The 23,313-nt window shown below is 37.2% G+C and overlaps 1 protein-coding gene and 1 long non-coding RNA gene across 3 annotated transcripts in view; both read left to right on the top strand.

Moving 5' to 3' along the window:
* The first annotated feature begins 3,184 nt into the window (after window positions 1-3,184).
* Window positions 3,185-10,862, top strand: p2ry4 (pyrimidinergic receptor P2Y4). The gene is made up of 2 exons (XM_044127353.1): window positions 3,185-3,339; window positions 7,614-10,862. Exon 2 carries the CDS (start codon window positions 7,638-7,640, stop codon window positions 8,715-8,717), a length of 1,080 nt encoding a protein of 359 aa, XP_043983288.1. The 5' UTR covers window positions 3,185-3,339; window positions 7,614-7,637; the 3' UTR covers window positions 8,718-10,862.
* A 4,934-nt stretch (window positions 10,863-15,796) lies between these two features.
* Window positions 15,797-23,313, top strand: part of LOC122837355 — a 60,762-nt gene continuing 53,245 nt past the window's right edge. Inside the window, exon 1 of one of the 2 annotated variants that reach the window (XR_006371761.1) lies at window positions 15,797-16,045. This is a non-coding gene — a long non-coding RNA (uncharacterized LOC122837355). The other variant, XR_006371762.1, reaches the window with a different exon arrangement.

Raw genomic sequence — 23,313 nt, 5'->3', positions numbered from 1 at the left:
GCTAACCAGCTGGATTTTATCATGTGGACACAATGTACTCCCAGTTTAGCCAAAATGAAAAATCTGCCTCAAAGTAACAAGTTATTCTGTAAAGAGGATGAATGTTTTTGACATCCCAAACGGTTGTTGTGCTTTAGAGCTTATAAGAAAGGCATCTGCACTGGACAAAACAAGAGAACTGGACAACTTTGGATTCCCTTTACCTCATTGGTTGTGCAACGTTGCGTAACTCTATCATTATCTAGAAATCTGTTCGTAATCAAGTGCCCATCTATACCGGATTGTTTAACATCAGAGGGTTTGTCTGATGTGAAACAAAGCTTCCACTCGAGCCAGAAACTGGACCCAACTGATGGATGTCAGCTTGGTTCTAATTTTGTGTATTTCTTTGTGTAAACTTCCTGGAAATTGTTTTATTCTCTCTCAGCATCGTTCAGTGATTTTCTTCAAACATTTCACTCAGATTAATGAGAAATAATTATCAGACAATTTTTTTCCCCACTGGCCTCTAAGTTATACGTTTACAAGCATTTCCTGGGGATTTAGAATTGCCTTTTAAACTTCATTACTTGGACCAAAAATGTTGAGAGTATTTCCATAAGCCCATCTGTTGGGTGAACAGTGTAATGGATGGACATTCCTACAGTATTTATACTTGCACATAATTGATTAGAAAGATCTTTAGAGGCCAATAATTCTCTTTCTGATATCTTGTTTGATTTTTTTATTCTTCCATCACACAAGGAATAATTCAATAATAATTATGTTTTTCAGGTGTTGCATAAAGTATGGACACAAGTATGTTTCTTCAAAACTCAGGTTTTGATTAATTGATTTAATGTCAGATAGTTTAAAAAAGTAATTAGTAATTTTGTACAGTGTGTATACATGAATGGTTTCAGATGTTGTAATGTTTACTGCTTACTTTGTTGATCTTTTAACATTTCTCCCAGATTGTTTTGTATGCTGTTAAATTACCCAAATTTATTCTTTTAATAAATATTAAAATGATTTTAAAAAAAAATAAAAAATTCTTCACTTTCTTTTTAATTTTAATTCCTTGGAAAATTCAGACGTCATTGTCAGATAAATTATATTTATTTATAAGTCATAAGATTATTTTAATACTTTCTGAACATCAAAGTCATGTGTAGTTGCTGCAACTTTAACAAAACTTTCCCTGTGCTGGTTTTCAGAAAATACTCCCAGAGTTCAGTTGGCATTATTTTATTTTAACATCAAAATATTGTTATCGTCTGTTGTAATAAACATCTGTTATTTGTAGATTTAGGCTGTAGCATCTGGCAGCAGACTTGTGACTGGTAAGATCCCCAGATGATTAAACATTTGAACATTTATGCCCTAAACAATTGTGTGAGTTATTTTTCCTGATCAAAATGTGGTTGTGCTTTGCAAAAAGTACATTTAGGCAAATGTGTAGTCCTTTTGAAAACTAGGATGATTTAGGACTTGACAGAATGGATTGTGAAAGACAAAATTGTGGGAATGCAAGAATGTTGTATCATCCTAACTGGAAAAAAGAGAAATAAAATGGGTTTTCTGTTAGATATTCAAATTGAAATTCAGTTTTGTTTTTCCCAAACTGATCCAGAAATATATAAAACTGGTCAAAATGCTACTGCACTCAGTAGACCTCCTTTCTTATAAGGCTGCAGAGAAAAAAAAATAAAAAAAAATTGTTTTTTAGATTCACACACGACTAGTTTGTCCTGGTTTATCAAAACCAGGACAAATCAAGCCAGAGCAGCGCTGTCATAACAGGTCATAACTTGCTGAGGAGGACAAACAAGGTTCTAACTGATATTTAGAACCTGTTTAATTATCCAGTCATAACAAGTACGACATATTTTCAAGTCAGTTAAAATGCTTCTTACTATAAATGTTTAGGTAATCGGATTACTGAACTCTGTATTCTGATTTTGCAGAACTTATTTGAGGAAAAGAGTTTATTGAACTTATCACACTTTTTGTTGGCAGCATCCTTGCAAACAACTTAACACCATAACTTTTATCTGCCATTTTAAAATCAGTTGGTTAATGTTCTTTACAGTGGCATTAAAAAAATGAAAGTTTATCCTGTTTTGGAAGAAGAGATTTATTAACACTACTTGAAAAAATTAAAAGACGTGGCAGTGTTTGTAACCTTTGAAAGTCCATTTTGTGACTCTGATGAAAAAAACAAAACAAACTTGTGTCTCACGATTATGAGATAATATCTTCTATTAGTTGGCTTGAATTGGCTCGCTGGCATTCTAAAGAGGTGGATGAGACAAATTCATAGAAAGAAATGGATGTTGCTAACATCGGGCAATACTTCAGAAATGGATTTACAAGCCTCGAAATCCAGCAAGTTTTGGCAAAATCCCATGTCAAAAGACAGAGGATAAAAATAGACAAATTATCTCATTATTATGAGATAGATAATACACTTTTTTCATCAGTGTTGGAAATGGGCTTCCATAATAATTAGACTTGGAAACAGCGTTTATAGATTTTCTCGAAGATGAAGATGGTATAAGAGAGTATGACTATTCCCCAAAGTAACTTTGAAAGGTCACATTCCAGTTTATAAATGTGTAGCCCTTTATGTTTTGGAGACATGCCCTGTGATTTGATGTAACTATTGAAGTTCTTGGCCATAATAAACATGGAGGTTATGGTTGTGCTAAGCATTTAAAATTCACAAAATTCAGCATATTTATCATTCTCCCTCCACTCCATCTAAAGGTTCCTGGTAAATGAATGTTGAACCTCATCTTAAATTGCTTGGTTGTCATTTGCAGTCATATCTGGAGAGCTTTTTATGACCTCATACCCAGAATCCCACGACCCACTTTAGGGTCCTGACCCCAACCTTTGGGCACCACTGATCTACAGATTTATAGCTTTAACTCAAGATGTTTCACGTCAACCGTAACTCCATTTTCTCCCTTACTCTAATTGACATGGCGTGTATTTTACTTTCATAAACGGGATTATTTAAGCTCTAAAACAAAAGATGACACCCTACGGCCAATTTCTTTTCATTTTCATTTTCTTTTCTTTTTATGATTTGTTCACTCCCCAGCTTCCATTTCCTCCCCCATGCTTACTCCTCTCAGTGTTGACTGACGTTTCTGGCTGCGCAGCCATGGGCTCCAACCCCCCCGCTTCCTACCACAAATTGCAACAAGCGTAAGCCTGAACAGTCGCTTCTGGACACCAACGGAGAGGCACCAACGAAGCGCATTTTTTGCATCAGAAACAAGTGAAGACAGGAAATAAACAACTTCCGAGGATCAGAGTTCCTGACAGCAAGGCTGGTAGGATTCTGCTTAGGTGAGTGCAGGCAGTCGTGTTCACGCAGCTTTGTTTTCAAAGGCGTGACTGAACAGCACAAAATACGGAAAACCAGATGCTTAGTTCGGATAGAAAGAGAACAAAATTATGAGCAATCTATAAAAACTGTAATAGAGGATAATAAAAGCGAACAATGTCGGTCTTTTTTCTTTATTCCTTTCCGTCTTTCATGTGGAAGCTCTCAACAGAGCGGAACAGGTTAGTGAAATAAAGAGAAAGTTAGTTTAAAAAAAAGCTAAATATGTAGTCCATGTTTGTTTACAAACATTATTTAATGAAAGGATCTGATAATTATTTGTACTTCTTTTATACTGAGATCAACTTGCAGAACTTAATGTAATGTGATAATAACAATGTTTAATTTAAAAACACTTTAAATGTTTTCATAAGTCACATTGTCCAAGTATCTAAATGGAGTAGTTGTAGAGATGAGGTGGGCAAGAAAGATCTCCTGTAGTGGTCAGACTTGCAACGAATCTGAAGAAGCTTCTGACTGAAGACCCTGTTGCCATATGACACTCTAATGACATGCAAACAGCTCAATATCCAGGACACAGAAGGACAATATTTCACAATAACATGTCCTGGATGGCACCATCTCTTGTTAGCAAGCATTGCTAATCTGCATCATTTGCTTTTGCCATCCCTCCTTAAGTCTCGCTTCAGGGTTGGATAGAAAACCAGACAGAGAAACTTGGTGCTCTGCAGCAATGAAGCCTCCTTTTGTACTCCTCTGGGTTTTGAGGAGTACAAAACCCTCCTCAAAAGGGTTTTGTACTCATATGATGAGTGAACTCATATGATACCTGAACTATAGTTCCAACGGAGAGGTTGGTGTCCATGATACCTCATATAATGATTTTATATGATACCTGAACTCTGGTTCAGGTGTCATATGAGCTTTTGAGATGCTAACACTTACTCCCAGTTGTAAAGAAAACAATAACACTGTATTGGCACAATAACAACAGTCCCGAAGTGAAAAGGTAGCAGTAAACATTGTTGCAGAAAGCCAGAAGGAGTAATTGTTCATAAAAACCAATTCCTCAATTACATTATGAACAAGTTCTAGAACTAGTTGCATCTAGAACAAGAATTTTAAACGTTAAAACTGGTAGTTTTGATTGTGCTCTGCTTAGAATATGTTACAAGAATGTGTAGTGTGGTGGCATAAAAACACTGGAATGTTGTGCTTAGCAGTGAAATGGTGGAACATTGCACACGTGATCACAGCGCCTGCAACATTTAATAGCACCTCTGTAAAGAAAAACAACTTCAAATAAAATCCTGGTTCGGCTAGAGCATAATCTCTCCTCTAATAATGATGTTTTTGTTTGTTTCCTTCCTCAACCTTTCCCTCACAGTGAGTGGTGGAAAAAAATTTTAGAGTTCTTTTGTGCAACCCTCCAGTTGTTTTTACTGACTGTAGATCAGCAAAATGAGTAGCTTTTTTGCAGCCATTGACATGACTTTGCAAGGATTCAAGGCATATCTTCTTTAGTTGAATGGCATATAATTTGTCTTTTTCTGTTTTGAAGAAGGCAGATGGAAGGTAATTTATAACAGAAAGTTGTAGATTAATTAAAACCTGCTAAAGTGAGTAAGTAAAGCATATCTTCATTGGACGTCTTAGGAGTGGCAGTAAATGTGGCAACAGCGATTTCTTAAAAAAAACAAAAAACAAACAAACAAAAAAATTAATTTTTTTCTAAATGTGGGATTTATTGCCCATTAAATGAACAAATTCAGACTGAAATGTGGGTTATGTTGTAAATTTTGTTTACAAAACAGTACCTTACAGAATATGAACCTTTATTATCATGTAATTTATTACAGCGCACAGTAAGCGCACACTGGTATGATCTTCAATGTGTCCAATTTACAGTGTCTTGTAAATTTAAGTAAAACATGGATAATTTTGGCACATAGTTCTGGATTTATGATTTAACTGGGCATTTGATGAGAAAGAGAAATGTCACATCTTGGAGAAAAGTATTTTCATGAAACGTCCAGGAAGAGGTTGGTCTTACTCTTGAGAAATGAAGGTATGAGGTGAACAACATACCAATGACAAACTGCTGCCAGAAGCAAAAAGAAAAACAAGAGCAACCTGGTTTTGTTTTTGTTTATTTACCTTTACTGAAGAAGAGTATCATCCATGTGATGTTAGGCCTTTGGCATGAGTTATACTTTTATAACTCCTAGGCAGTTGTAAGAATATATTCTTTCTCTTGATACAGATAAAGAAGATCTGATCAAGAGAAAAGTGTGAGTGTTGCTTTCTCCTTCAAATCAAATCAAAACATTACTTTAAGGTAATTTGAGACACAAACCTTAAAGTTTTGAGATAAATTTAACTTTAAAAAGTAATAAAGTAAACTTTTCCCTACTCATTTTCACATTTTTTTAAAATCATTTGGTGTTTTTCTTGATCTGCAGGTAAGAGTGGGCAGACTTGTTTAATGGAGATAACTAGAAAACAAACATCTGGAGTTCTTTAGTATGAAAACCACAAATGTTTAAACTATCAGACTCTGAATGTATTTTGCAAATCAAAGTCAGAAAGTATTTTGTGGTAACTGATCAGAGAAAAATATGAAAAGTAGTTGAGATGAACTATTCTAGTGTTTGGTCTTATAGGATCATCCTTCAATAACAAATTAAATTTCCATGTTATGTGACAGCTTTCCTATTGTGTGACTGTTTGTCGACAAGAAACTCACTAAGTTTTAAAGCCTTTGATAGTATCACATCACTGTAGTTTTAGATCAACACTAGTATGATTGTAATATACAGGGAAAAAATTACTTTTTATATTTGTTTTTCTTCTGGCACTCATGTGAAAATTCAAAGGGGAAATCTGCTGTTGCTCAAAAAGAACACAATTGGCCTGTCTCACATTTGCCAAAAAGTATCTTTGTGGTCCTCAAGAGTTGCAAGAAAATATTCTGTGGGTGGACAAGACAAAATTGAAACTTTTTTGCTGGTAGGCTTTCCACTAGCTCTGGTGCAAAACTAGCATATTGTGTCAGGAAAAAGAACATTATATCTACAGGTAAGCATATCTGGGGCTGTTTTGTTGCTTCAGGTCCTGGATGACTTGCTGTGATTGATAAAATCATTAATTCCACTCTCTAAAAGGCAATCCTGCTCCAAAGCACACCACCACGTCAATCTCAAAACTACACAAAAATAAAAACAAAGCAAAGGACTTACAGTGGCCTTGCAAACTGCAGTCAAATCAGATTGAAATGCTGTTGTCTGACCTCAAAAATGCACTTCATGTTGGAAACGCCACTAGTAAAACTGAATTAAAACATGTAATTCTTAGAATTGTGAAATACTCGTTGCCAGTTACTGCTGACTCCTGACAAAAAGTGGCTAATTTGGGTTTAAGAAGTGTTTACTATTTGATAAAAGCCCAGGTTGCTGTGGATTCTGAAAGCTGAGAGTGGATGGTTTTTGCATATCGTCTTTGCCGATGTTATTTCGAGAAAACAAGTTAATATAGAGAAAATAGGCATTTGAAGAATGGAATCAAACTAAGTTAGATTTTCCGTGATCTTGAGAAAACAAACTTTTTCATGAGGTTAATTTGTATCTCAAGAAACCATCAGGAAATTAACTTGTTATCTCAAGAAAATTATTGGGAATAAGTATAAGCGGACAAACCTCTTGGCTTCTGTAGTGGATAACTTTTTCCATTACTGAATGCAATTAGACTTTCGGGTTCATCACATTAAGACATGTTTAAAGATATATGGAAATTAATTTGTTTGTGCTGCATCTATTTTCAGAACAAGCATGGGCAGCAATAAAGTCCTGTCTGTTGCTGTCTAGGATTTTGGTTCTAGATGTGGAAAGATTAGTGATTTAGGTTTTTTAATTGTCATTCCTTAACGTAAGTGGAGGTCATGAAAGATTATAAAGCTTTAAAGCCTTCCGAGGTTTTTGCATGTTCTCTACATGCATGCAGGGTTTCTCTCTGACTTCCTCCCACAGTCTAAAAATATGGGGTTAAGTGAGTACTCTAAGCTGCCCTTGGATTTGCACATGTGAGTATTCATTCACTCTGTATGTCTTTGTGTTGCCCTACCCAGAGTGTCCCTCTCCTTTGGCCCAATGACAGCTGAAGTTAGGCACCGGCAACCCATTGACCCTGCATAAAAAAGCAGCTGAAGAGGATGGATGTTTGTTTTGACATGTGCTTGCAACAAAAACCCTGATATCTCTATGCTTTCTTTTCTTTTTAGGTTTTGTCAACTACTGTCTTTAACATGCCTAACATGGAGCTGGTCATCAGGAACTCTAGTTCACACAACCAGTCAGAGGTTTTCACATCAGTCTTTAATGCCAGCTGCCGCTTTAATGAGGAGTTTAAATATATCCTCCTTCCTGTGTCCTACGGCCTGGTTTTTGTTGTTGGGTTCATTCTCAACGCCATGGCATTGTGGATGTTCATAAAGATGCGCCCGTGGAACCCGAGTACCGTGTACATGTTCCACCTTGCCCTGTCTGACTTTTTGTATGTGCTCTCGCTGCCCACTCTCATCTACTACTACGCCAACCGCAGTGACTGGCCCTTCGGCGTGGCTGCCTGCAAAATAGTCCGCTTCCTCTTCTACGCCAATCTCTACTGCAGCATCCTCTTCCTCACCTGCATCAGTGTGCATCGGTATCTTGGCATTTGCCACCCTATCAAAGTGCTAACTAAGGTAAAGTCCCGTCACGCTCACCTGGTGTGTGGCTCAGTGTGGTGTGTCGTGACGGTGTGCCTGGTGCCCAACCTCATATTCGTCACCACCTCAAGGAGGGACAATGACACGTTGTGCCATGACACAACCAGTCAGGGAGCCTTTGAACAGTATGTTGACTATTGTTCTGTAGTCATGGTGCTGCTGTTTGGCATCCCCTTCATAGTCATTTTGGTGTGTTACTATCTAATGGCACGGACCCTGTGTCAGCCCAGGCGAGGATTATCTTCCAGCCAGCAGACCTCCAGGTCGCGGCAGAAGTCCATCAAGCTCATTATTGTGGTATTGGTGGTGTTCGCAGTCAGCTTTGTCCCATTTCACATCACACGGACACTCTACTACACATCCCGTGTGCTGAATCTCAACTGTGAGTTCCTCAACATCGTGAACTTCACCTACAAAATCACCAGGCCGCTGGCAAGCATCAACAGCTGCATCGATCCGATCCTGTACTTCCTGGCCGGAGATCACTACCGCTCCAAACTGATGTTCATTCTTAAAAGAGGAAGAAACTTGAAATACAATCCAAGTTTACCGAACAGCAGTTTGGGTCTGGTGTGTAAGGGCTCAGCTCCTAAAGCCAGTGAAGAGGCTGAGAGATAGTGAAGAATACAAAGTAATAACTATGTGTAATGTATTTCTACTTGCTGTAAAACTTTTCTCCTGAAAGATTGTACAATAACTATTTTGTCAAACATACTTTCTATAAGTATGTTTTTATTTACTGATTTATGTGAAAATATTTTTAATATGTTTAAAGACTTTTTCAGTTCTTACTGTAGTGATACGTCTATGAACAAAATGAAGTTCAAGGGTCATTTTTTTAAAATCAAAGACATGGTTCCTTTTTTCTGTGTACGATTTGCCACCACAGCAGTATTTAGATATAGAAACACAGATTTGAGGAACACATTGGTTACACAACAATTAGTTTCCTGACTTTACTAAGACTTGAAACTTTGCTTGAAGATCTGGTGTTCAAATCCTGCTCACATCTTTCTTCCAGTTGGCGAAATCAGTGGTGAAACTCTGAAAGTGTAGTTCATTTGTGTAAGTGAATAACATTGTCCCGTTGAGTGTTGTACTGTATACAGATGACTGGTTGTCATGGTAATGCTATGCACAGTACTTGCCAGCAAAACGAGTTAATGGCAGCTTACAAATTCATCTGTTTTTGTTTAGTGAGAGAAGGAAAACCGTCAGTGCTCGATGTTATGCACGAAATGCAATTAGGCTCATAATTATTCATACCCACCTTAGATTTAGTTCTAGAGCAATAGTGGTTAGAGTGCACCAGCCAAAGTCAGACAAAGATTTGGGCTGGTGCTTGTCTCTAGCAGTCGTTGCATTGGGCGAGAGGTGGGGGGTCATCGCCAAAGATAAACAATCAAACAACCAGAAGAAACATGCCAAAAAATCTAAACTGAATAGCAAGAAATGTTTGATTGCAGTAACCCCAAAAGATTTTTCTGTTTCTTTTAAGGGCGTGTGTAAATTATTTTTGACTTTGCATTTTTTATTGAAATGCAAATAAAAGCAGATACTTTTCGTTTTCAAAATTGGCACTTTTTTTACATTGTCTTGTTGAGTAATGTCTGTGTAATTCCATATCAGAATCAAACTTTAAATAAATAATCAAAAATTATTTTAAAATCCAAATAATTTTGAGCTCAACTGTATTAAAGGAGTGAACAATTGGAACACAGAGTATAACCAGTAAGTCATGGCAAAAACATAAATATAAATATATCTGTGTAATATTTATTCTGGAATTTGACAATAGGTAGAGTTTACTTATTTCTGTAAGTCTTTGAATGTAAAGCTAAAAAACTAATGGCTTTTGAAAGAATTCAGTAATTTCATTTAATGTACTGGAGAAGAGATACATCTAATCATGGAAGGATAGTTTGATAAATGAGTTTTCAGGATGGAAAAGTAATTTATCAAACTAAAAGCAACTAACTAAATGATCAAACTAAAATGATTGGTGAAAATATTTGAGGAAGACGAAACAATCACGTCCAGGTTAAAAAATATACAATGAAATATAATCTTCTCATTGTATAGAAGTAAAAGTGAGATTAATAAGCATTCAGGATTACCTCTTGCTGTTGGTTTATGCGTAAATATATTTTTTTAATTAATGGATTTTTATGTTGTTATGAGGAGTGATACTAGAAATGCCGTCCACACATCATCGTCGACTACATGTACAGCAAGATGCAATAAACTGAAACTGAAATTACTAACATGAACTTAGATGCTATCTAAAAACATGTAAAAAATATTTACATGTTGAATTGAATGCTCTGTTAAATGTTTATGACTAAAGGCTTTGGGAATAATAAATGTTTAGTGTAAGAGTGTTCATTTCTGTCATTTTTCCAATTCAATTCACAAATATTTTATTTATACCAAAGTGAATTTAAAAGTTGTTGCAACTCATATCATCCAAGAATCTTCAACAAGTTGTCGTGGACGTTGATGCTTTGGACTGGAAGAATCTCCAGTAGCGGCCAGTTTTGCAACAAATCTTAAAAAGCCTCTGACTGAAGACACTTCTTCAGATTTGTTGCAAGGCTGACTGTTATATAAAAGACTTGACTTCTATTTGAATTTAAAATATTAATTTCAGCATTAGAGTATGTTAACATGTTTGATGCTATCAGTGCACAGTTCCATTTCTGTGAATTAACAATATTTATAATAATGTCCAGAGTAACGTTTAAGAAAATGCTGCCTGACCAAGTTAAAAGTTTTTATTAAACAGAGTTTTACTGTCTCTGCAACCCTGTCTTATGGTATATGTCTTTTTAAAATGCTGTTTATGTGTTAGTAAAACCAGGAATGAAATCTGGATGCTGTCTAACAGATGAAACGCCAGTGACACAATCCTCCCCAGTCTATAAGCAGTGTTTGCATGTTGCTCGGAAACAACAGCTGCAACAACTCCTGTGCCGGATTCCAACACAGCTGTTTTTGTCCTTCTACAATCACAGCCGACTTTCCCCCCTTTACTTTGAGAGAAAAGTTAAGAACTTTGGCTTTCAGAAATCTCCCACACCTCGGCAGGGAGGAGAGTTGGCTTTCCTTCCCTTTCTTTACCTCTGGGAATGATGAAAGGAATGTCAAGGTCTTTTAACTATGGGATAGTTTCACTAAAGCAGCTTTTATGACTTTGGTAACTCACTGCTACAAATACTCCATTTGCAGACAGATAAAGCTGTCTGCCCCACTGTATTTCTATGACATGAACTGTAGACACTATTAATGTAGTAATTACAGTTTAATGTAACTTGTAAAGCTTCACAACCTGACAGTCATAAACTGAATAAATCTGAAAGCGAATGTCATGCTAGAGAAAAATGCAGCTAAAATCAAAATGTTGTGTCTTTGTCAGGTTTGCAAAGCGACTTTTTAAGAGAAAGTGAAACTGAAACAGTTCAACAGAAGTAGACACAACACAAATTTTGTTTGGAATATGAGAGCTGATTGTGTACGACCAAGGATGATAGTTCATGTTTGACTTTTAATCAACCAGAAACTATGCAGACAGAGTTAACATTTGTATAACTTTAAACCTGAAACATTTTAAAGAGGAAATGTAAATAAAAAGCACAGAACTTTTTTATAACAAAATTTATTATAAAAGGCAATTAATGTTCTTTTATCTTCTCACTTTTATGTCATTTCTTAATGCTTAGTCCAAAAATAAAGCTGGAAAGGCTGAAGCTTAGTCTAGATAAGGATGTTAGAAGAGATGACACTTAACAACAGATTTATAAAATATAGGCTGCATCTTACTGCAAACACAGAAGGGCCTAAGTTTCCTCAAGAGTACAGTCTGCTCTCTCTTTTCCTGTCGATGACTTCATTTTGAGTTTGCAGTCCAGTCTGTTGTCCAGGTGAACATCGAGGTATTTACATTCCTCCACCACCTCCACTTCTCCTTCCACGAAGGAAATAAGGTTTGATCTAACCCTGTTTCTTTTTAAATATACAAAATAGTCTTGTTTTGTTCACATTCAAGATGAAGTGATTGTTTCCTCATGCCACAAAGCGGTCCACCAGTTCTCTGAGATCATCTTCTTGTCCGTCTCTGATTCACCTGATGACTACAGAGTCATTTGAGGTTTTTTTGTAGATGACAGGACTTTGTTTAGAAATGTAAATCAGAATTGTGCAGAGAGAAAAGAAATGGGAGGACAGTTTCCTGTGGTGCTCCTAGGCTGCTGACCGCCTGATTCTTCAGTCTCACAATCTGGTCTGTTTGTCAAGTATTAATTGATCCTGACGATTGTTAAGGCTTCCACATGTGTCTGTTGGAGTTTCTGACAAAGTAAATGCACTGGAAAAATCAAAGAGTGTGGCTTCATAGTGCTTTCTGCTTAGCAACTCAAACTCTGCAAAAAGCAAACTGCAGTAGTTTTGTGCTTGTTTGCTTACTCAGATGGGCCAAAAGGAGTCTCATCAGACCTTCGTGATGTGGGACGTCAGGTCAACAAGTCTGTAGTTGTTAATGACTAATGGATGAGTTTTCTTTGGACTCGGAACCAGACAGGATGTCTCCTGCAACATCCGAACCCTTTCTTGGATCATGCTATGGTTGAAGAGGTGTTGCAGAATCCAATAGCTGCTCTGCACAGGGCTTTGGGACTCTGGGGCTGACACCATCTGGACCCGCAACCTTTGTTCCAGTTCAGCCTATCCAGCTGTTTCCTGAGACAGATAAGAAGGATGGGGAGGCAAGGGAGCAGCAGCAGCTCCTGATTTGGTTGAAGCCAAACATAGAAGCAGAAGAGTCCATGACTGAGGTATAAGATAAAACTGAGGTGTGACAGGAAAGCTATTGAATATCTGTTTGGCTGGGGGCAGGAGAAGAGGATGCTAAACTTGTTTCAGAACTATTGAAGAATGAGCTCCATCCATTGGCTCTGTCCAGACTTTCATCTGTTCAATCCTTCCTGTGCTTGAGGCCTGTGATCTCCTTCATCCCCTACCACACATCCCTGATAATGTTCCTCTGTAGTTCGCTCTCCAGACTCTTCCGGTACTCCTCTTTGCCATCTCTTCACTTTGAACTCCTTCTATTTACTCCTCTGTAATGCCCTGTTTCCCTCCCTTGTTCAACGCTTCCTTCATTGTTGAGCCAGCATTTTTTTTTATTTTATTTTATTTTTTAAATAAGTGTGATTATTGTCCAAAACACATTTTTTGGGAATTGTGGCATAAGAAATGATTTTACAGGCAATGCCACAATCTTCCATAATCTTTTAGGATGATTGTATACAATACAACTACTATCAAAAGTTGCATAAACAAATTATTTGTATACAAACCAGGTTAATGCAGTGTATTTATTTATTTATGTATTTTTTGCTTATATGTTTTATGTTTCCTCTCTGAGATATTTGCATTTGTCTATACATCAGTTAAATACTTTAAGAAATTTGTTACAAATTGGAGGTGGGAAACCTTTGGTGTTGATCTATCCACAGACGTGTGTCCACTTCCTTTATCCACTATATATTAAACAATAAATAAAATCAAGATAAGAAAACATGTGAGAATGGGAGAGCTGCCTAATAATGTAAAAGTGAAGGTACAAGTGGAGATTTATCTCTTTTTTTAAAAAAAGGTGGCACTTGTGCTATAGCCCCTTGTTTTTGTTTTGTTGGAATCCAACATGTGTGGCCTAATCTTGTAGTTGTGCTGTTTTTCTGCAGGTATTTCACAATCTGAAAACATGAATCTCAGATAGGAACTCTATACTCTTCATACACTTCTTGCCCGATGACTGCAGGGATATTCTCAAGTTTCCATCTGTGTACATGTAAAATACCTTACGGAGGAAGAAAATGTAGTTGCGCATGATGATTATATGAGAAATAAATCTGTTGTTCTGGCCCGATTAAATTATTAAGCAAAATGCTATGTCAGATTAAATTAAGATGTATCTGTTGTGTGGCAACAACCATTAACTAGTATCATCTCATGTTTTTACACAGTTTTGTGTCATTTCTATGAATCCAATCTGAATCTTGATTGGGGCAAGTCATTAGTTTTACATTGTTATAAATACTATTCTAGTTATTTCAGGTTTATAATTTATCCCCACTGTTTATCAAATGAAAAAAAAAAATTATATTTACAAACGAAACAGCTGAAACCTGAACATATTTTACGAGGCTGGTAAGCCTCGTATGAAAGGCTCATCAGCGCCTCCTCCTGGTTTAATTCAGTCGCGCAACTGAAAAGCACAACTATCAAACGGACATTCACAATGATGCTTTATTTTAAAATTCACATTTTAGCTTACCTTTAGGAATTGTTTTTCTCTCTGGAGATTTTATCCAGATTTAAATCGAATCTATTTTGAATCTATAATATAAAAATACAAATAAAACCATTTTTCACTAGATTTGCTCATATATTTTTAGAAATGCAATACCTTGTTTTCTTCACATAAACTCTTGATCGTAACATGTTTAAATAAAATGCATGACTATCTGAACGAAAAGTGTGGTCAACACACGAAGTCCGCTGTCCCCCAAGCAGTCATTTTTCAATCTCCATGTCTTACATTTGTCTGTATTTTTTTTAAAGTACACTCTGTTATTGATTTAAATAATTTCAAATATTCAATCATCAGAAAAACAGGATGATGACGACATTTAGCTCAAAACTATGGTATGTGATGATTTTGATAATTAGCGCGTCATTGCGTAAAAGGAGAATAAATCTAAACAATTTTAAATACCAAAATCATTAATATGTACTATGCGTCAGGGCGCTTATTAAATAAAAGTGAACAGTAAATAGTGGACGTTTAACTCACTGTACCAATTCATTTCTAAAATTATTTACCAATTTTAAAATGACTAAAAGTTGAATGTCATTCATAAACAACTAGGATTAGTTAATGCAGAGTGGAAATTAATTTTTCTATCATAAAATAATAAGAAAAAATCACTAACACATAAAATTCTTTCAACCCTCGCTGAATTCTCTGTTTGACCGTTTCTTATTATTATTTTTGACCTCATTATTTGGTGGTTTTATTCGCATCTCTGCGCCTCTTGGTTCTCCAAGTTTTCCTTAAGTCTACTTTCTGGTCTCTTTTCTTCTCTTTAATCGACCATCACACGGTCAACACCGCTGAATGAAGCACTTGATGTCCTCGCTACAGAGGATGCCTGTGCGCTCAAGGACACTGTAGCAATCAAAGACCGGATTCAAGACAGGAGAAAACATGTTTTTATTACTCTCATTCAGATTCAGATATAGAGGGGAAAAAATAACCTTTACACCTCTATTCATCTCCAACCCAGCATTATGTAGTTAGTCCTATAGTTTGACATAAGCTGCTCTAAACAAGATTTCAATTATCTCCTTACAGCAAAGACGCAAAGCGTTCGAGGTATATATATTTTCTGATGACAGACTTGAAGAGTTAAATTCGAAAATTATCATATTTCAAGAATTTTATGTTTATTTTTTTAAAACTAATATATTGAGCTATTGGTGCAAGTGCTTGAATATAATTAATGTTTCCCTTGAAATACGTTAAAAATGAATCATTTCAAAATTAACATGAGAAAATATTTCCCGTCCTTTTACGAAAAGAGAATTATTGAATTAACAAGAAACACTGAGCCCTGTATTGACTGTACCTCGGCTAAAGCGATGGTTTTGTTGAGCCTTGAACACCTCCCCGCTCCCCCATGTTTTAATGTTGTTTGTCAAATTATAACCCAGACACGAGGGATCTCAAGGACACGTGGACTTGAATTTAATCGAAGAGGCTGAGAGTGGGGTGGAAGAGTGACACACGGAGGAGAGAAGTTCATTATTCCGCTGAAAAGGAAACCAATGGCTTTCACGGTCGCCAGGGAAACCGGCCTTTCTTTTGCCGCCAGACCTATGATAAGGTACTTCACAGCCTTAAGCACGATTATTGCAAGGAAAAGAGGGGAAATATTGCCTCCTAATGCTGATAGATGTTGGATATTGATTGGAAGGCTGAATTATAGAGAAGGCTGCCCCCAACAGTTTCACCTTTCAGCACCCTCAGGATGAAAAGTCCAAGGAGGTGAGGCTAAGGTTGGGCCTTTGTTGTTGCTCCTTAATCTCTAGCTGCTGCTGCATCTTTACTTGAGCTGACAGCAAGATGAAGATAAGACAGGAGGTTTTAAATATTTTAATAAATAAAATAAAATGCAGCAGGAATATATATTTTCACAGAAAATCTCTGAATGGCTCAATTTGCTTTCTACAAAAGTTCCCATAACGCAAATGCTAAACACCAGCCACTTCCGCCGTTAGCATCATTAGCATAAGGGAAAACCTCTGATGGTGGAAAGTGAAATAGCCAGCCAAAGGGATAGTTTTGACATTTTTTAAAAGCAGAAGTTAAGCTAAAATATAACATACCCTCTCTAAAATTGTCATCTTCACTTAGCCTAAATCCAGATAAGTTGTTTTTGATGGCTAAAGCTAATGACTAGCTTGATTTGGACAAGCACCAAAAGTATTTTTCTGCAAAGAAGTTAAATATTTGTTATTGTATGTATCTCCTGGTGTGCAGTGCAACCCAAAGGCTAAGTAGCGTCAAAAGATAATTTTATTTACTGGTGCATCTCAAATTGAAAAGGTAAAATGTGAAGGTATGTGAAGGTATGTAGAGCAAATTCTAGTGATTTTGTTACAGCACGTGAAATACTAAAATTCAATTACGTAGAAATTTGGAAGAACATGTAGATTGTAATAAAATATTTTAATACAGAAATTATACTTTATAGCCGACATGAGCATAGCGAAGGTGATTAACTGTCCAGCAGAAAGCAAAACCTTCCATCTGTACCACCCATAAAGGGCAATTGCAAGAGAAGCAGACTTTTCACAGAATGCTGTAAGAAAGAATATTTAAAAAGTTGAGTGAAAGCAAAAAGTTTAAGACATTGTTGAGGATAGGGCTTGCTAGAAACATTAAACAGCTTTGAGATTATTTAAGGACCCCTGCAGACTTATGTAGATTAAAACTCTAAATGGATTCAATCTAGTAAATTGGAATATTAGATTACCGGTATACATTTATTTATTATAGTTTGATGATTATGGCTTACAGTTACATAAGTGTGAATATAAAAGTCCTGTTTTTTTACTTTTTATTTTTTAAAAATAAACAGAATTTTGAATTGCTCCTGGGTGTAAGATCTTAAAACAAACATAAGTAAAAATAAATTCTTTTTGTCTGGATTAGATTAAATGAAATAATTACATTTTGCAATGATCTCTTAATTTGCGTCTTTGTATGTATACAATTGGCACATTTGTCAACATGTCTTTTATTCAAGTCTACATCCTGTAGACAGGATGCTCAGAGCAGTTGTATTGTTCACTTATTAAGCCAGCCCTGTCCCTGTGAAACATGTATGGACAAAGAAACATGTACATTTCATTAGTTTTAAGAATTTGCTTTTAGAATTTTGGATTTTTTCAGTCTTTATTGTACTTTTTTAGTCATAGTCCTATTTTATTTTGTCAGTCTGTTTCCTCTTGTACAGTGTATTTACTTAGTTTTACATTTTTTCATAATGTTTTGTGGCAATTATGGTTATGTTTCTATTCAGGCTTATATATGGTCAGTTTCTGTTGATTGTTGATTTAATTTTGTCTTCATCAGTCATTCAGTTCAGTAGTTTCCCATAGTTCTCTTTCTTTTTCACAGCTGCAACTTGTTGTTTATTAGTCTTACCTGTTCTGCATCCAGTAATCACTGCCTCAGCAAAAAACTGCAGATCCACTTGTTTCTCCCCTCAGTTATGCATCATCCTCTTGTTACCAGTTATTCTCTATTGTTCAGTAAGTCTTTCTTTTATTTAGTCATTTAAATATCACAACTTAGCGGGATCTTCCCTAACTCTTGTTTGCATTTGGATCCCATACAAAAACCATGACGATAAAGTGCCTTCAATCTGAGTAACTATCACATAGAAAAGCAAGACAGAGTAAAACACAATGAAATAACAGCCAACACTGTTAGCATGGGTATCTGTCTGCAGACTCTTAGATCCATTGTGAAGGCCTGCAACTTCTCGCCCCGATAGTTGGGAATCCTTTCTTATGATTGTGCAAATGACATTTAAAGCTTAAAATATATTGTTTTTTGAATTTGTTTGATTTTTAAGGGGCAATGCACCATTCCTACTTTTTCTACAACTTTGGTCCTGCAACATATATGATGAGATGTCCAGCTAAGTCACACTGTAGAAATGAAATAAGAAATCTGTGACATAAACTTTTAACTTACAGGAGCAGCTACTGCAGAATTGTGCCACTCAAAATGTTACAGTCATCACTCAATAAAAATATTTCTATTCTCATGCTGTCATGCAGATGCTCTGTCTGCACCAACGACAAACCAGTTTTCTGAATAATTCAGATATTTAAATGTTTGATCAACTAGGGGCTTTCATAGACTGTGAATAATGTAAAAGCTTTCAGCTCTTCATTAGGCATTAAAGAAAAACATTGTGACATCATGATAAATGCAACTTACCCAATATCACTATATAAATTATACAATCTTTATTTGAATACACACTCAGCATACACAATCAAAATAAAGGATATGACAGCACTTTTTGAAAATATTCATATTTTTAGCTCTTTTACTCAAATTAAGCCATTTCAAATACACAAAATCATTCATATTTTTTGCACAAAATTATTCTTATATAATAAGATTTCAGTCTGATTAGTTCTGCCTATTGTGAGCTGTTTTAGGGCCTCTTGTCACTTTAAATCCTGCTGGCCACATTCCCCAACTTTATAGTTTATACGTTTATGCTTTCATGTGAAAATGGCTGCAAACAGAAATGCTACTATACAACCGTAAGTCTTTGAAAAGCAGGAGTGGAGCCTCATGCACAACCAACAAGAATGCAGGAAGTGGTTTCTGGACATCGACAACATAACAGCATGTGCTGCAACTTCCCTTGAGTTACTAGGTGAGACAGTCAATGCTTGCTGATATGCGACATTACATTTGAAACAGCTCATTTTCCAGATACCAAAAAACGTTCACTTATGGCCAGAAAACGGCTTGATAGTTTGTAAATGCTTGGGCTGTTTTTAGAAGCAGTGGAGAAACAAATGGAAGTTAAAAAAAAGTGCAAAATGGTAATTTTGTATAATAGGTCACCTTTAAACACTTCTGTCAAGAAGTTAAAATATTGGCACAGATGGTCTTCCTGATGGACAATGGACCTAAGCATGCACCCAAATTAATTGCAGAGTGTCTTGAGGATAAAAACAGTCTGTTTCAGAGTGTCCATTGTAAAGCTCTGATCTCAGTCCCACAGAAAATTTGGGGTCAGAGTTAAAAAAGTGTGTGAGCAAGACAACTTTCAAACTTGACTCAGTTACACCGGTTCTGTCATGAGAAATGGGCCAAAATTGCAAATGGAAACCACAAATGCAATTAAAAAGGCAGCTCTACTTCAGAATCATTCTCAGATCTAATTATTGTACTTCTAACTGATCTGAAACAGGAAGAGTTTAGTCTAACTTAAAGTCAAAAAGGGAGAATAAGAGACCCAAGTTTTCTTTATACAGTGTATAAAAATATCTAGTTTCAGCCGGATGTATAGAGGATATTTTAAGACACGTTCTTGTGTGGAACATTAGTTTAAATTTGCCCACCAACCCAAGTGAATTGTCTTTCCCATGTCTGATCAGAATACCATTTTCTTAGCTCGCCTTCTCGGACAATAACGGGTCAGCCTTGGTAGCAGTGAGGTTAACACCAAGCAGAACTCCAGTTTATGTGTGTGCGGAGTGTTTATTGGTCACAGCTTGCCTAGTTGGTGAAAGGTTGGAGGATTAGCGATGAGGAAGGCATGGGCGCTGGATGTGTGTGACGATGGGTGTGGGGGTGCTGGTGGTGGTGGGGCAAATTGTCTTAACCCCTATTACTGCGACTGCATGGAGCTTCCCTTATCTAGGCCGCTGCAGCCACTCATTAATATTCCCTACATATGGCAGCGCTTTCTGTATCATTGTCTATTAATGGGAGGGATAATCGCTCATTCAATTATCAGGCAGTCAGCAAAAGACCAACCGTGCCTGCACGGCTCCGGTTCACACAGAGGCACGGCCCAAAACAGAGATGTGCCAGTGAGAAGGTGAGAGCGATAGCAGGGATTACAACATATTAGCTACTTTAATAAGTTAGGAACGGAGCCCTGTGAAGTAAACGGGGATCGCTTGACAAACATGGAACATGCCTGAACTTTGCGTCAACAAAGCAAAGAAGGGAGGCGGAGGCTGAATCATCTTTGACCTTTTTTTTGTTCAATTTAAACATCAAACATCTCAGAGGTCTGCTGCTTTCAAACTGCAGCTTCTCCTCTGCTGGCTATTAGGTACTGTGGTTGGAAAGCAGCTTTGTTTTCAACAGCCCTGAAAACAGCCTGACCCTGATGTCTGGGGGCCAAATATCTCAGCAGTGATCAGATTTACCGCCGATCTACGCTTTATGGCCTCCGGACCGCGTGCTGCCTGTCGCAGTGCTGCTGAGGCCACGGCCTGGATGTGAAGAGGTCACTGATAATAGCGTGACCTCCGGCTGTTTCGACCCCCAGAGACCCTGTTGAGTCAACACAAGCACACTCTCGACAGAGGGAGAGAAGAGTTGGAATTAGGTTGTTTAGTTATCCGGTGAGTTTCTCAAAGAGGTGGGTCACAAAAACTAGGACTGCAGAGCTGTTTCTCTGAGGCGGCATGTTTTGCGAGACAGATAGGAGGTGAAATGTTAACAAAAATCTTTTTAAAAAAATCCACAGTTTGATAAATTTTCGCATTCTGAATGAGGCAAAGGCGGCTGAGGCTGTGGAGGGGCCTTTGTTGGCGGTCCCATTTTCTCCGGCGGAGTAGCGCGCTCACAGGGTCAGCGAAGTTACGAAAGTAATTAAAGCTCGGTGATTCAGTGGCTGCTGCAGAGAAAAGAAAGCAAGCTGTCATTCTGATTTAGAAAAATAAATTACAATTTTAATAATGGGGGAGGATAGGGGTGCGAGAACGTCTAGAGCCTCAGTGAGTACATGGGGGGAGTAAGAGGGGGCCTGTTGGATGGGAGGAGGGGTTGAGGTGGTTGCTGGCTGCCTACTTATCAATAGTTGCAATTTTGTATTTTTTTTTTTCCTTTTTTTGAAACCGCATCGGTAGTACATTGCGAGAGCACAAGTGCTCTTAAAAAAAGAAAACCCCGGAACATTAACATACTGATTTCATGCGCATGGCAAAGGGCCCGAGCCAATATCAGAGAGGACTCAGCAGTCCTATTGTCTGCTGGGACTCTGGTCCCCTCTGATATGAAAATTCAATTATTTTATAACTAGATCTGGCGCTGCGTTTTGACAGTCGACGGTAGCGCCTTGCCAGCTGCATCAGCGTGGGGGACCAGAGGCTCCTGATAGCGAGAGGGGAGGCCTTTCAGACATTGACATGTTTTTGGGGGACAAGATTGCCCTAAATGTGTTGCATTTAGGGGCTGAAAGTTAATCTAATGCTCCACCATTATCTCACTCAGGTAATTCCAACACCACCCTCAATCTGTGTTTACGCTCATGCACGCAGCCCCCGCATACTCGCACATCCATTCATTCTTCAGCACTTTGAATCTGATTCCCTGGGCTTTCTGCATCCAAACAGGAAATGTGTTTATTCTGCAAGAGGCACAAACTCTCAGCAGGTTGGGAAACTATATAAAAAAGAAGTTGTTTTCTTCTTGGCATCAGCAGTTTCTGAAAAACATACTTGAAACTGTGTTTTTCGAAAAGTTTTTGCTGGATATACATAAAATAATCACAATATTCCAACCCATATGCATTTCTATGTCGTGTATAAAGGAAACATCTTTACTAAATGCCTGTTAGAGGAATACATAAGTAGTTTAACACAATTTTCTCTTGATATTCAGATTAATTTGCTTCATGTTAACGTAGCTACCCAAGTACAGAGTAAAACTTTGAAACCAGACAGACATAAGCTGGCCCATTTTCTTACTTTCCTTTCATTACTTCCATGGCTCATTGTGAAATGTTTTAGGGGGGTCCCTTAAGAGTAGGGAACAGGAAGCGGCCCCCCTGGTATGGCCCTCTCTAGTGAGAGCCCACTGTGTTGTGCTTATTAGCCCGGCCTGGGAGAAGACGTACCTGCCTCGCCTCATTAGGCCGCGGTGGAGTGCGCGCTCAGCCTGCAGAAGAATGGAGCATTAATTAGTATTCTCTGCAGGGGGAACTGCCATTAGCACTTAATTAGCAGTAAGAGTACCATTCAGCAGGGCAGCCAGTTAGTGTTTTTCCTCTGAGTCATGCTGAAATATTGCTGAAAGCCCCTTGTTGTTTGTCTGTGTACGAGTTTTACAGCTGTATGTGATTATTTTTTCTTTTTTAAAGATGGCACTGCTTGTTACTTGATTACATCTAGAACATGGGTGTCCAAAGTGCGGCGCGGGGGCCCTTGTGGCCACCAGCTGAAGTTCAAGAATAATGCAAATTTGGATCTAAATTCAATTTATTTTTAATCAGGGCAAAATTAAGTGGAATTATTATTCCACTTACCAACTGGAAAATGTTACACACAACACAAAGCAGTCATATTTTTACGATTAAGTAGAATCATGTCCCTTCAGAGTCTTTTACTGAAAAGCTGACATAACTGCACCAAAGTCAACTGTTAATTTATCATTTTTGACTAAATATGGGAAGTATTTTGAAATAAAGTGACCCAAATCCTGTTTTTGTAACGTAGATTGAATTTGTTCAGGCAAGCCCAAAAGAATTTGGAAACTAGATGTCTTTTTTTAATACAGCAAACCTGTAAAATCAGCAGCTAACTCTCAAACACTTACCAACTCTATAGGGTGTTTGGTGGCACACAACACTTCTGATTATACATTCAGTAAAAAGCATAATTCATTCATAGAATGAAGCTAACGTTAATACAGCCTAAATATATATATCTTTTAGATATTGAAATTCAATATTGTGGAGGAAATTACTGCAAAATCCTTGTGACGATAGAAAGACAATATGGCTATGCTCAACCAGTAGGTCTTTGTGGTTAAATTTTAAGTTTGGATGTACAATAAATAACATCCCTTACCTACAACCTCCCCAAAAAACCAACAAAT

Source organism: Gambusia affinis, linkage group LG09, assembly GCF_019740435.1.
Source record: "Gambusia affinis linkage group LG09, SWU_Gaff_1.0, whole genome shotgun sequence".
NCBI classification, from domain to species: Eukaryota; Metazoa; Chordata; class Actinopteri; order Cyprinodontiformes; family Poeciliidae; genus Gambusia; species Gambusia affinis.
The sequence above is the reverse complement of the archived record's forward strand: the minus strand, read 5'-3'. Positions and strand labels throughout refer to the sequence as shown.